This window comes from Parus major, chromosome 4 (assembly GCF_001522545.3).
Source record: "Parus major isolate Abel chromosome 4, Parus_major1.1, whole genome shotgun sequence".
Lineage (NCBI taxonomy): Eukaryota > Metazoa > Chordata > Aves > Passeriformes > Paridae > Parus > Parus major.
The window spans coordinates 11,525,754-11,539,748 of record NC_031771.1 but is presented as its reverse complement, the minus strand read 5'-3'; the positions used below and the strand labels follow the sequence as shown (position 1 = coordinate 11,539,748).

At 41.9% G+C, this 13,995-nt stretch overlaps 1 protein-coding gene across 3 annotated transcripts in view; it reads right to left on the bottom strand.

Moving 5' to 3' along the window:
- NR3C2 (nuclear receptor subfamily 3 group C member 2) overlaps positions 1 to 13,995 on the bottom strand; it is a 189,903-nt gene that overhangs the window by 4,829 nt on the left and 171,079 nt on the right. For 2 of the 3 annotated variants that reach the window (XM_015624186.3, XM_015624185.2), the window contains 2 exons: positions 10,624 to 10,754; positions 6,853 to 7,010 (listed from right to left, as the gene is read on the bottom strand). In XM_015624186.3, the coding sequence (XP_015479672.1) occupies positions 6,853 to 7,010; positions 10,624 to 10,754 (289 nt within the window). The remainder of the gene's footprint in view (positions 1 to 6,852; positions 7,011 to 10,623; positions 10,755 to 13,995) is intronic. The other variant, XM_015624189.3, reaches the window with a different exon arrangement.

The following is a 13,995-nucleotide window of genomic DNA, read 5'->3' as shown; positions in this document are numbered from 1 at the left end:
AATTAAACAGGTGCATGCTAAATAAGTAGCATAGATGTAATCTGGTTTTCAAGGAAAAAATTCTGGTGTTCAAAGGTTTACTTTACCCATGAGGAGAAGGTTGTTACTGCATCTACCGTGTGCCAAAAATACTCTGAACAGCACAAAACCAAAGTGAAGGAAACTGTGTCTCGGTGTGCTTGCCGCTCCCTCCTCCCTGCCTCTGGCGTCAAACACCAGCCCTAAGCAAAGGAAGCCTTGCACCCCAGCACAGCCTTGATAATGACCCTGTGAATGTGCTGCTTTTCCTAAACTTCTTTCACATCACTGAATGCGAGAGGGGGTTGGGGTCACCTCTGTTCCACTGCCTTCTGTGCAGCTCAAGTGAATTCCTGCCTCGTCACGCCCGTGTGGAGCCTCTGGATTCAGTGAAACAGGTCACAGAGAATCCTACCTAGAAACTACTACTTCTGACTTCTTTGCAAGCTTTTAGTAGTACCAAGTACAAATTTATGTCTGGTGAATATGCAGACAAGGGGAAATGAAAAATAACACAAATGAAAGAAGCATAATCTACTCGATTCAATAAACAAGTCAGTAGTCCGGTGGGTGAAAACCAGGGTGTGATCATGGAGACACTCATAGCATAGCACACTACAAACCTCACCACATAAGAGAAAGGTTAAGTTTGCACAACAGTTTAAAAGAAAATCCCTAGAACCCTTCTATCATGTCATACTTGGGTTGGAAGCCCTAAGGATAATGTATTTCTATAGCTATTTAGTCTGCTAAAACTTTTGTTCCACTGTCTTAAGCTATCAGCTTTAACATACTTGACAATAATCATCCACATAAAGAGAAAGGGAGGACTAGGAAGCATGTGTGTCACACATGTGACCCCATGTGTCACCAGGACCACAGGATTGCAGTCAGAATCTTTTAAACTCCAGCCTTGAAAGCTGCATGGCTTTTTGGGACTGGGAAAGCATTAATTTAAAATAAACAGGAACAAATGTGGCAGAATTGGAAGCCAGCTCAGATGTAAAAAAATGTAAACACTGCTAAGGTCAGACAGATAAAGCTGTGAGACCAAGAGCTGAGCCACAAGCAGGCTATTCTGCAGGTATGTTCCCATGAATTTTCAAAAGTACCAGCCTCCTGCCAGCTCAGCAGCCTTGGCATGAGGATTCACTAAAAGGATAAAAAACTCAGGTCCCACAGGCAATGCTAATTTTGAAATTTAAGTCCTTGCTTCTGCATCCCAAACATCATTCATCTGATGTAGTTTTGATTTGTAAGAAGTAAATAATTTAGATGGTCTTTTGCTTTAAAAGAGAAGTTCCCTCTTCAGTAAGGATATCAAAAGGTTTTCTCTTGGAACACACAAGCTCTCTCTTTGCAGTGACTGAGGCACCACAGGTGACAAGCAAGGTAACACGAGCTATCCAGCACCTCTGAATGTGCCTTATGAATTTCCTAGATTAAATGTACTCCTGGTTGTTCTTTAAAGCCCTGTAAAATCCCTGTGCTCTGAGAACTCCTGACTATGCTTCAGATGACCACTTCTACCCTCTACTTCTGGTGGTTCATACTGGAAAAGCTGAGAGCTCCCCCAGTCCAGCAGTGTGACAGACAACTCCAATTTAGCAGTGAAAGCACTGCTGTTTGCACAAGCAGTGCAATGGTGACTAGAAACACCCTGGCTTCTACAGTCTCAATTATTTCAGCTACTGAAGCACACTTCTGAAGACTTACAGTTTGGCAGTGCAGTTAAGGCCACAACTAAAACAATTCCCAATTCTCTCATCACTACCCTGCAGAGTGAGCTGCACTTCAAACATTTTCAAGGCTACAGCAGTCTTAGCAATTCTGATATTCCTAACCTAATCAATTTTTGCATTTGTATGCTGTATTGAGCACCTCTGAGAAATAGCAGTATTAATCAAATGTAATTTTCTGTTATTAGGGTGGGGTGTCCATAAAATGGACTTTTTCACGCACACTGTTCTTCATAATTAAAAAAAATGAATCCTTTAATGAAGTCCCTGAAGTTAATACAGTTATAGTGACCTTCGAGCACTTGTCCCATTTTTACAGCAAAAAGAATTTATTTTAGTTTGGAAATCTCACCACGATGCCTTTGCATTTCCAAAAATGGTAAGAACTATTGGATTTGCAAGGGTGCACATTTCTGTGCTTCATTTTCTCCAAATTCTCTCTGAATCTCTGAGTGTGGTATGAAAGCCCACAGTCACTTCTCTATCAGGAGCATCTCTGTGATTAAGCCTACTGAGACAGCAATTAAATCAGCAGTAGGGTAACAACACAATGCTGAGTAATTTATTCCTATTATTAGCTACAGCTATTACTGTCAGAAACTTCAGCATTCTCCTATATTAAAAAAAAAAAAAAAAGACACTCCAAATTGCCTCACTCTGTCCCTTTCAGGAATGGGTCTCTGCCCACCCAGCTCTTTCCTCACCCAGCAGAGCCCTTGGTGAGTTTAGGACTATTGTCACTTCCTGCTTTTTCTACTTCATGCAGTAGATACAAAACTCCCCTCCTACAACCAGGAAGGCTAAAGTGGTTTTCACTGCCAACCAGGTCTTGATTATTCCATGATCACTATATTCACAGGAAGTACAAGGGAACACCAAGGGATGAATATGCAGAGTATTTGCCTATGCAGAGGCATTTATACCTATGCAGAGTATTTGCCTCATGCTAGTAAGGAGTAAAAAGTGGATAAAATAATATGGATTAGGCACAAACAGTATCTGGCAGAGCGAACATGGACCCCTGGTTTTTCCTGTGCATTCTGAGGAACCGCACTCTTTTCTTCTGGTTCCCTTCACAACCACGTGCACACCCAAAGTACACCACCTGACACCAGGACGTGCCAAAAAAGAGCCCAAGTTCAAAGTCTCCACTTGCTCTTCCAACTGCAGCAGGTTCTGCCCTTCCCCAACAAACACCTATTAACATGAAGGGAGATCCAACCATCACAAACTGAGCAAGATGACTCCCAGAATAGCTTCTGTCTACATTAGGGAGCTGGGAATCAATTTCTCACTTGACAGATGCATATTAGCTGCCGCAACACACACCTAGCACACTCCCACATCGCTGCTGCTCTGGGAGTAGAGGCTGGATCTATCCTCTCAATAAACAGAGAAAATGCTCACCCTGAGAATTCAGGCACTGGGACTGAAAGGAGGCTCCAAACTGCTCATCGGCAGTGGGACACGGCTTGGGCAGATCAGTAGCAGAAGTAAGTGTACCCAGAGGTGCTGGTGACAGCTGAGGGGCTCATCTGCAGCTTTGTATCTGCAGGACTGGGAACCTGCAGAGGCACATTTGCATCCAGCACAGCATCCCTTCCAACCCTCCCCTCAGAGGGTCCATGCCCTTATTCCCACTGTCAGCTTTTTCAGAGAGTGAAGTCCTGGTGCTCTCAGCCTATGGAAAGATCCACCTCAGCTATAAAGTATTCCCTTCAGGAACCATAAAAAATTAATTATTCAGCAGCATGAGCCTTAAAGAATTTATTTTTGTTTGGCAGAAAATGTCAACAAGCAAATGACAGTGCAGGGTGATGCCTTGCCAAGACAAGGGGAAGGTTCACATTAGAGTTTAATGTCATGGCATCGAAACAAAAGCCCTCTTCACTCAAAGCCTGCTTAGTATCAGCCAGATTGAAACCAAATTCAGCTTTTGTTCTGCAAACTGCTTAACCATACACTACACGGTCTCTGTATGGAAAGAGGCCTGCCATGCGAGATACAGCCCTTCCTGCCAAAGCCAACAGGAGATGCTGAGGAGGATCCAAATGAAGTTTTTGATACCATGTGCAGGACATCTGTTTCTAATGTTCCTGAGGGTGTTTGTCAGGGCACTTCACCTCCATCCAAGTGCTGCATGTGCATCTCTCCCCAAAAATGCCCACGGCCATTCACAGGCACAAGACCAAAACCTCTGGGGTCTAGGTAGAGGGGGGGGGCTGTCCTTGCTACACTGTGATTCTTCAGGAAATGATGCACATGAGGCAGCCAAAATAAGAGAAATACAATCCCTCCAAGAAGGAAACATGGGATCACAGAATCATTAAGGTTGGAAAAGACCTCTGAGATCACCGAATCCAGCTGTTAACCCAGCAGTGCCATGTCCACCACTAACCCACGTCCTGCTGCCTCAGCACCCACAGCTTCCACAGGGCTCCATGCAAACAGAGGACTGGGCAGGCTGCAGGCAGGCTCCTAAAGCCCAGCACAGGTGTGCACAGGCACAAAACCCTGTTCATCTTGTCTGCCTGGGATGGGTTTCCATCTCTTATTTTTCAGGTGCTTTGAGGCTTTATGGATCATTAAATAAAGTTGCTGATGTTTTCAAACACTTAAGTGTCTGCCTGGCCTTCTTGAAAAATTCTTTATTTCCTCAGCTCGGCACTTTCCTACCTGCACATATGTTTGCTGTGTGGATGAATGATTTAGCATCCTGAGCAATGTAAAACCATCTTGTTTGGGTTTCCTTTTCCTTCCTCATATGATATAAGCCGAGCATACTGTAATTTGCTACTTCCATGCTCTGTATTTCATATATTCCTCAGACAGATGTCTTAAAAATGAGGCTGATGAAAGCAAGTCTGGAGATGCAAAGGAGCAGGGTTTTCTTATTGCTCGCCCCTACACTCAGGTAAAGTGAATTCCACGAGTGATGAGATGCAGCTCTGCTCAGATGGACAAGCTGGATACAGCAGGAGGGCTGAACAAGCACAAATTGTGCACCAGCCCCTTCAGGCATGCACTGAAAATGCCAATGCTGAGACTACAGCAGCATGTAAACATGGGGCCTCAGCTCCAGCTAGAATGCCCAGCACCAAATACATTATCATCCTCTATAATGGAATAAGTTAAAAATACACAGGTGACAGCTGAAGGAGCATTCCTCCAAGACTAAGGAACCGAGCAAAAAATTTGCATTCACGTTGATTGAATGGAGAAATTCTGCACTAACAGGCAGTGGGGAGAGAATATTAATTCTCACTTCTCATTAATATGATCACCAGTCTAAATTTATTCTGATGGATTTCAAAAACCAAAATGCAAAAAATACAGTTTTAGAGAGAAAGAAAAACACGTGCTCTTGTTGAACAAGTCTCCAGTATCATCTATGAAAGGAAGCACTGTTGTGGAGACAACTGGCCTTTCTAACAGAGATTGCTGACAATGGGACTTTCTTTAAAAAGTCCTTTGAAACAAAGTGCTCTATTAAAACAAAAGTAATGCAAAAATAGCTTAATTAAAAATTAAATAAAATGCAAGAGCAGCCTGCTTCCTCTGGTTAGTTTAGCTCCCAATGGTTAATGCTGTGTTTTGGAAAATGTCTGTAGGACATGGGAGCGTTCTCAGTACATGTGAGCCTGTCATCCAGTCACCTTAACCACACAAACACTCCCATTTCAGCAACAAATCACAGACACTGCCTATCCTGAAGAGGATTAGAAAATTCCATAAATGCAGGGGGTTGTTATGCTGCCTCGAGGTTCAGATGTGAATTCTTGCAAATGATTTTATCACTCATCCCTTTTTTTTCCACTAAAGCAGTACAACTTCCTTTGCTGGCACTGAGCAAGTGAAACCTGATCTCTGAAGAATGAGCTATTACTGCAGCACTAATAATACTCTCCCTGCCTCCCACTAAGGTTTGCAATGTTTTAATGAACAACAGAACAATATTTGAAAAGTAATTCCATATATACATTCTGTAAACATTCTTACACCAATTTGACCTGAAGTGCACCGTACTGTACCGTCTCTGCAAAATGAAATTTGAGTACAAAGACATGCATTTGTATGCAGGCTCTGAAAGCAAGTGCTGTAGCTTCTTCACGCAGCAAAGATCCTTCCCTGCCCACCCAGGATGGAGTTTTCTCCTTTGCTGCAGTTTGCCAGATTTTACTGGGAGGGTGATGAGCATGCTGGGAGCCCTCCTCTCACGTACCCAAAGACAACTAAAGGTCACTCTCACTGTCCCCAGGAGTCTGCCTTCACTGGCTGCACCATGGCGCAGCTTCAGAGAGGATGGGTGCCAGCCTTGCTGGCTCGAGCAATGGGCTGGTCCACAAGGAACTCTCAGGGGGCACTAGGAAAACCCTCAGGCTGAGGAGACCTTACCAAGTGGGTCACTTGTTTCCTCTGTAGAGGCTACAGGCTCCCTCAGAGAAAGTCAAAGCAAATAAGTCCTGGTGCTGCAGAGTGATTTGTACTTTGCACTTACCATTACAGTGTCTAGGACCAGGCTGCTCCCTGCTGAACAGCTCAACATTAAGGACACTCCTTCTGGAATCTACCACACCTACCACAACCACTCTGTCACTCTGGGCAGAGGCATCAGCAGCCTGGGTGCTTTGAGACCAAACTTTTAGTTTCCTGTGTTGTTCATGACACCTCACACCTGAGACACGTGGAACCTTGTGCTGGAATAAGGCAGAGTGGCAGAAATGACCCAACAAGGAATCATCCACTTGAGAGTTCAAATAAAGCTTCAAACACCCAGGATGGCTCCAAGGTCTTTTAAAGTCATCATTATTACAAACCCAGCTGTAAAAGATGACCAAATGAATTCTGTGTTTATTGGCACATCAGGCATGCTGGATGTTTAATACACTAACCCTGCACCTTTCACCTTAAAGACTTCTACTTTCTTATTTTAACTTCTTAAATTCATCTAACAACTTCTCTCAGATGTCCCTTTAAAAAGAATATGGTTGTTTTTCGTCTCCCTGTCAGTTAACACAATTAAAGACTACATGTTTACCTTAATGGAGAGATTTTCTGCTTAACTTTTCTGCACTCCCTGAGGAGTTATACTTACATCATGCATGGAGTCAAGAAGTTTAGTCAGTTGGTAGAATCTCTGCCAGCTTTGCCCAGAGTTACTTGGACATTTAGTTACCATCTTCTTTAGTTCTTTAATGTAATTTGCCCTCATTTCTTCAAATGCAGCTTGGCTTTTGAGACCATCCTTGGGAACTGTCATTGAAAAGACAGTCTTAAATTAGTATTAACTGCATTGCTTATTCTTTTGATGTGCATACTTAAACAGTTACACCAGTCAACGGATGAAGGAATGAAACCTTTAAGCAAAGTCCATAATTTTACAGACATTGATGAGGGATCAACAACATCACACAGATTCTCAAGCGATTCAGGCATCCTCTCCAGATGTGTGATTGCAGAAGCTGTGGCAGAGGACAAGATAACATCTCAGAAATATGACACATGCTAGCCTCATGTCCAAACTGCTTTCAATACAATCCAACCACATAAAAACCATGCAGATGGATCAAGGGTATTTTGTTAGAAGCTGAAAACATGATTTATCATTCTTGAATGATTCCCCACACTTGGCAGAGGAGGAGAAGGTACAGTATCACAGCTGTTATGTGCAGAAATGCTAGACCAAGTGACACATTTTTTATGCCACCAAGTAAGAACTAAAATTTCTTTGAATGTTAGCAAGCATCTGCATAGCATCTAGAACAAAACAGAGCCATTTTTCTGCACAGAAGACTGTTTTCCAGACAGGCTTCCTGACCCAGTGCTTGACCATGACAGACAGTTGCAAGCATTTCTAGTGTCCTGTTATAGTTTCCATCTGCCAGACAGAGACAGAATCATGATCATGGAATCATCATTTTATAAATGGGTCAAAAGTAGGGTTTCCTGATAGTTTTTATTGTGACTGATATTGGCAAGGCTAATTACAAAAGCAAATACCCTGTTTCTTTACGGACTGCAAACACCCTCGCACTCCTGCAGTTCCTGCCCCAAAGAAGAATGGCTTATTAGGATCAGATCCCTATGAAAACTCCGAAGAGGTTATTAACATCATTGCTAAAAATATTCTGAATTGGTTGAACACTGCTTAACCGTCAAATGTTGTTGTTTTTTTTTTCTCTGTATCTCTTAGGCATAGTCCATAGAAGGAAAATAAAATACTAGTCTGTACAGGAGTGAGTTTTATTTCCTAAGCAAACTAGAAAACAATGTCAGATTAAGCTAAATGGGAAGTTACCTACTAAAAAGAGAAAGAAAAAAAAAGGTGATCTTCTAAGTTAGCTCACCCAGACTTAACATCTTGACAGAAACTGCCTTGTTCATCCATTCCCTTATTTTCTAAATCCTCTCCACTGCCCTCTATTGCAGTGAAATCGCATCAGAAGCAAGTAACAACTGCCCTAAATGGCTCCAAAGTAGAAGCTTTAAGAAAAAGCATCCATATCTACCAGAGCAATTTAGCAATGGGGAACAAGGAGGAGCTGTACCACCACAAGAGCAGCATGGACTTGAGGCCACCAAGCGCTAGAAGAGGGCACAAGGAAGAATCTTTAGAAAAAGCCTAGGAAGTGACACACCAGCATGCCTGCTGCTTGGTAAATATTATATATTTATATTACACACTCATAATATAAATATCCTATGTTCATTTAATTTTCAAATTCTAGATGCAAACTCTCTCAGCCAGCTGACAGATAAACAGTCTGGAACAGATCTACAAATTCAGTTCAAGGTGAATAAACACAGAGGCACCAATCAAGATAAGCCATGAGAGCATGCTCTGGCCCTCACACAAAATGCACAGGCTTTACAGTTCCTTTAATAAGTTCAGTGCTTACAGACCGTTAGAGCCACTCTTTCTTTGTCTACTACTATGTATTTTACTGTTCTCTCTGAAAATTACTATACTATCACCCCAGCCAGATTATTAAGGAAGAAAGAAAGACCACAAATAAAGAGAATTCAAGCAAAACATGAAATTCTGGAAGTTTGCCCAGTGTTTCTGATTTTACTTATTAAAAGCAGCAATACTGTTGGCAAGCTCCCAAAATCTATGGTCTGTGGAAAGCAAGAAAACAACTGAGTTGTAATGTGTGGTTTCTTCCACATGTAAATGGAGTGAAACTTCCTTGATGTGGTCTCCATGAAAGTTTCAGAATAACTTGTACTCTGCTCATCACATGATTCAATAAGAGAATTGAAATGAAAATAAACGTGGTGTTTTCAGTCATAAGACTGTAGCGAGGTGCAATCACTCAAAACCAGGTTTGCTGCCCTTCACTTGACACTTTATCACCACCTCCATTTCCATTTCACTCTCCTTTTTCTGTCTTTCTAATGAAAAATATCCTGATTCTCCCAAAAAAACTATTTTTTAGCAGACTTTCTAATGACCATGGTGTGTGTTACAAAGGGATCCAGCTCACTGAAGTTGGTTGGCCAGATTGATCTCACCTAACAGATTCATGCAATAACTCATTAGTTTATACACTTGAGAGGGTAGAATAATAAATACCTGGCCTGAAGACATTTTACTGCATTTTTAGAATGCCTTCAGGTTCTTTTTCTAAAGATTCTTCCCCTTTAGGGCTGATTAAAAAGCTGCAGAGGCAGATCTCAAATCCAGACACTCTCTCAAGAACATTTGGGAAGCCAAACCCTCCCTGAGCACATCCACTTCAAGTTGCTTCTGGAAACATCAGGAGTGACAACCTTCAAATAAGCCCATCTACCCCTCAGGGCAAGCCTGGAGCACATCTCCTCCCCACTGCTCCAGGTTCACTGGCTGACCATCACCTCCAGCCCTTGGTGGAGTGGGACCTGGGGTCAGACTCCACAGACCAGGAAACAAAGGGCTCCTCAAGAGTGTCTCTCCCAATCCCAGCAAGCTGGAACAGCTTCAATCCGAAGAGGGAAGGGAGGGGAGATACATGGCCAAGCCCAAGAAATTTACAGCCTTAGGAGGTTTCTGGTAGAGGATCCAAACCCCCTCCAGTCCTGACAGGAACTGCAGCCTCATGTTCCCCCTCAAAGGCAGGTATTTTAACCACTGAGCTGGCTTGTCATGGTGTCACCAAGTTGTTCCAGTAACAGAAAGTTGCAGGATTCCACAGAATCACATTTATTTACAGGTTTACAGGCTGTTACTGATGGAAAAGTAATGTACAAACTGCCTGTGTGTGCTTTGCACTGGGACAGGAGGTTTTCAGTATTTTCAGTAAGATAAGATCAAGAGATCTGCTAATTACTACACAGTGCTGTAACAAGCACCAAGGTGTAATTTTGTGTCTTAAAACTCAAAGCAAGATGCTCAGGAGAAAAAGGAAGCACACACTGTCATTTATTAAACTTTCAGAATCCTGTGAAAGGGCTTTCCATTCTCAAGTCACTCAACATTACAAGATCACCTGCTCTGCAGAACAGGCAATGCATATCTTTTGATCCTGAAGGTCACGTTAAGTCAGCCAAGCCCTGGTGGCTTTGAATGTCGAGCAGGGATTTTTCTCTCATTCCCCACAGCTGTGACACTTGCCTGGCACATCTGTTGGTGTGGTCCCTCTATGGAAAGGGGGGCCAAAGTCTTGTGCCTGGCCACTCCTGTCCTTCCAGAGCACATGACCCACTCAAATTGCAAAGACACTTCTTGAGCTAACTGCAGATAAACCCCAAGGCATAAACCCAGGCTTATTCCTGTGGCCCAGCTGGAAACAGTTTGGCTCTTCTGTCAAGCTGGTTAAAATCACCACATCTCTTTGTGAACCCGAGTATTTTCAAGCGTTCCTACATTACCAGAGACCCAACTCACCTGTGCTTAAGAGCAGCAGCACTTTCATGATAGTGTACTCCTCGAAGCTGAGCTGCAGGCGGACGAACTGCAGGCTGATCTGGTGCATGCCCTGGCACAGCTCGAACATCGCCGACTGGCGCATCCGCTCCCTGCAGAGACGGGAACAACATCCACGGCATCAATAGGGGAGCACAACCTGCAGGGGGATCACCTGGGCATCACCCTGCTCCTGCACCATCTGCAATGGATGCCTGAGTTCACCTCATTGCCCAGCAGAACACGGAAAAGGAACGGCAACAAATGTAACTTGAGTTTTATCATTGATGCTATTACTGAAGTGGCAAAAACGTTTTAAAATGTATTTGAATTGTCAGTGCTTGTTCAGCTCTGCCCTTGCTGATGGAAATGTGTCTGCTCAAGAGGTCAGAGCTTGTTCAACAGGGGAACCTACACCCACTGAATGCATGCTCTGGATGATACACTCCCCCATCAATTGACATCTCCTGTTCAAACACTGAAATATTCAAAAATCGCATTTTTTTTTTTCCCCCCAAAATAGTAATCTCAAATAAGCTGGAATAAAGGAGTATATAAAACAAAGAACTCATTCATTAACACAGACTTCTGCCTGTTAAATCATAAAATGATTGGGGTACAGGACTTGTATCCAGATACCATTATTTTTCCTTTAAATATATTTTCATAGATTTAACTTTAGACCTTCTCTCTCTTCTCTGAAGTAATCCTAGGGTAACCTATCCTGCCCAAGTTTCAGGAAGAATTAGTTAGAATTCTGCTAAATTTCTGAAGCTTCCGTTTCAAACCACAACAGCTACAGCAAAGAGTCATTGAGAATTGCCTGTATCAGCAGAAACCATGATATGATATATATATATATTTATATTGATATATATATATATATATGTATATATATACACACATATGTCACATGTGTGTATATGCAGATATATAGACAAGGTCCTATAATTGTTCAGTGACCACTACCCTTTTTTCTTTTAGTTGCTCAAAACCAATTGTCTGTATTTCTTCTAATATTTTTTTTGTATAATTGGGGAATTGGATGAAGTTCAGCTCATTATTTTAACCAAGCAACTGCTTTTTCAAATATACAAATTGGCTGGTGAAAGAGAAGAATCATACTGTGTGCAAACAAAGACTGACATAATCTTCCTGGTGTTTTATTGCACTACTGCCAGAGCAATTTCATTTTCCTCCTTAATACTAATAAAGCAGACTCCCCATTGTTAGATGGGCTCTGCACTTTTCCCCTGCTCCACCCTCTTTTCTTGAGACTAAGAACTTCCAGCTTATTTTTTCTTTAATTAAATTTAATAGCAGGAGTAATGCCATACATATTTGTTTTTATTATACATCATGGACTGCTCCCAGGAGGCTCTGAGGGATACACACTGAAGTCAAAGGGTGAATGATTAATAAAGGACATTTGTATTTTAAATTCTACATGTTAAAGTATATCTCAGATGGCCAGAGACAGCAGCACTCAAAGCAAGAGCCATGTATGACATCCATCATTACTTTTGCAGGACATCAAGGTTTGTTGCCCCAGCCTCAGAATATAAAGCCACTGCCACCATCCCTGTCTGTGTTTGACCTCTACAGAGAGAAGTGACAGATTTTTCATCAGATACCATAAACAATCCACACAGCAAAAAAGATTAAAATATGATGTTTTAGCTCAGGTTTCTTATGAGTTTTTTTTTTGTCTGGTTGTTTTTTTGTTGCTTTTTTTGGGGTTTTTGGTGGCAAAACACTCTCTGTGCAAGTTAACAGTAAAAGTATTGACTGAAAAACTTGATGATTTACGTTGCATTGCACTTTTTCTTACATTCAAATTTTTCTGCTTTTTGTTTTTCTTTGTACTTGTTTTTACTTATACATGATTGCCTAAATGGAAGAATTTCAGTTACAGTCAGGGTTTTTTGGGTTAGTTGTTTCTTTCTGTCTTTTAAATATTCAATCTTTTATCTACTTACAAATATTGATCTCTAGGCTCACCCTCAAGGAAAACCTGATAGCATTGTTTGTAGTGAGATAAAATTATGCACAGAATGAGTTACTAAGTGATTTGTTTAATATACAGCAAACACATTATTTCAAATGAGTTTGCCACCTGAAAAATCAGTTAAGTTGATTTATTACTTATTTACAAAATATTACCAACTAAAACTTATGTTAGTTAATTCATGATTGTTTAATGAAAGATAAGCATTTTTTTTTAGTTTACAGTATTCAGCTCTGTATTAGGTTTTCAACCCCACACTGTGTAGAATGAGGGTAGAGAGCTTTTGAAAAATTCAGATGCTGACATCACAGACATCCAATACCTTGAGAGCAGCAACAAAATAAAGCAACAAAAATATGATAAAAGTGAAGAGGCACAGAGAAATTAAGGCATGTCAGCATAACATGAACAAAGTTATTTTTTCTTCACCAAAAAGATCAGCTAAGAATAAATGTCATCAAGTCATCACAAATGCCTTTACCATCACAAGGAAAAATTAAAACAAACTTTTATGTTTTAAAAAAAAAGGAGAGATAAAAAATAAGGCAAATCCCAACCAACCAAGCCCAACCTCACCTCTGACACAGCATCTGAATGTCTCAAATGAAAAATGGAGGCTATGAAGAACTGGACTATAAGGGCACTTATCTTTATGGGGACATTTAGGAAGGTAAGTACATTTAAGTAACAAAAGGCGTGGAGCCAAAGCTCTGAATCCGCATTCAGGAGCGGTGTCATTAGCTCAGTTCAGCTTAATCCTCCTTCATAATAATACGCTTTAAACTTTACACCTTAAGTTAATCCATCTTAAGTTCCCCGAGTGTCTCCGAGGCTTGAAGTAATGCCCAGCTCACATTCTGTCTGACCTTTCCTGGAGCCCTCTGGATGGGCAGGGCATCCAGCCATCCTCGCCAGTCACCATCCATCCCCACCACTGCCACCAGCCTTCCCCACCACTGCCACCAGCCATCCCCACCACTGCCACCAGCCATCCCCACCACTGCCACCAGCCACCCCCACCAGCCATTCCTGCCGCTCTGCCCGATTCCTGTCAGAGCCACCCAGCTACAATAAATATTTAGGGTTTGACCAGTCACCCCAGGAGAGCAGGGATGGTTTGAGGAAACCATTTAAGACAAGGCATGCTAAATACCAGTCGTGTACCTCATCATATCCTTATGTGATCTCCACAGAAACCAGGCAGCCTTATAAAAACCTGTGAAACTACAGGCAGGCTGAACATATACAGCTTGTTATGAATAAGTAACTCATAATTTATGAAGTCATCATAAAGCCTAGTATCGTAAATCTCCTCGCTGAGGATAGAAACTGCAACTCAACTGACC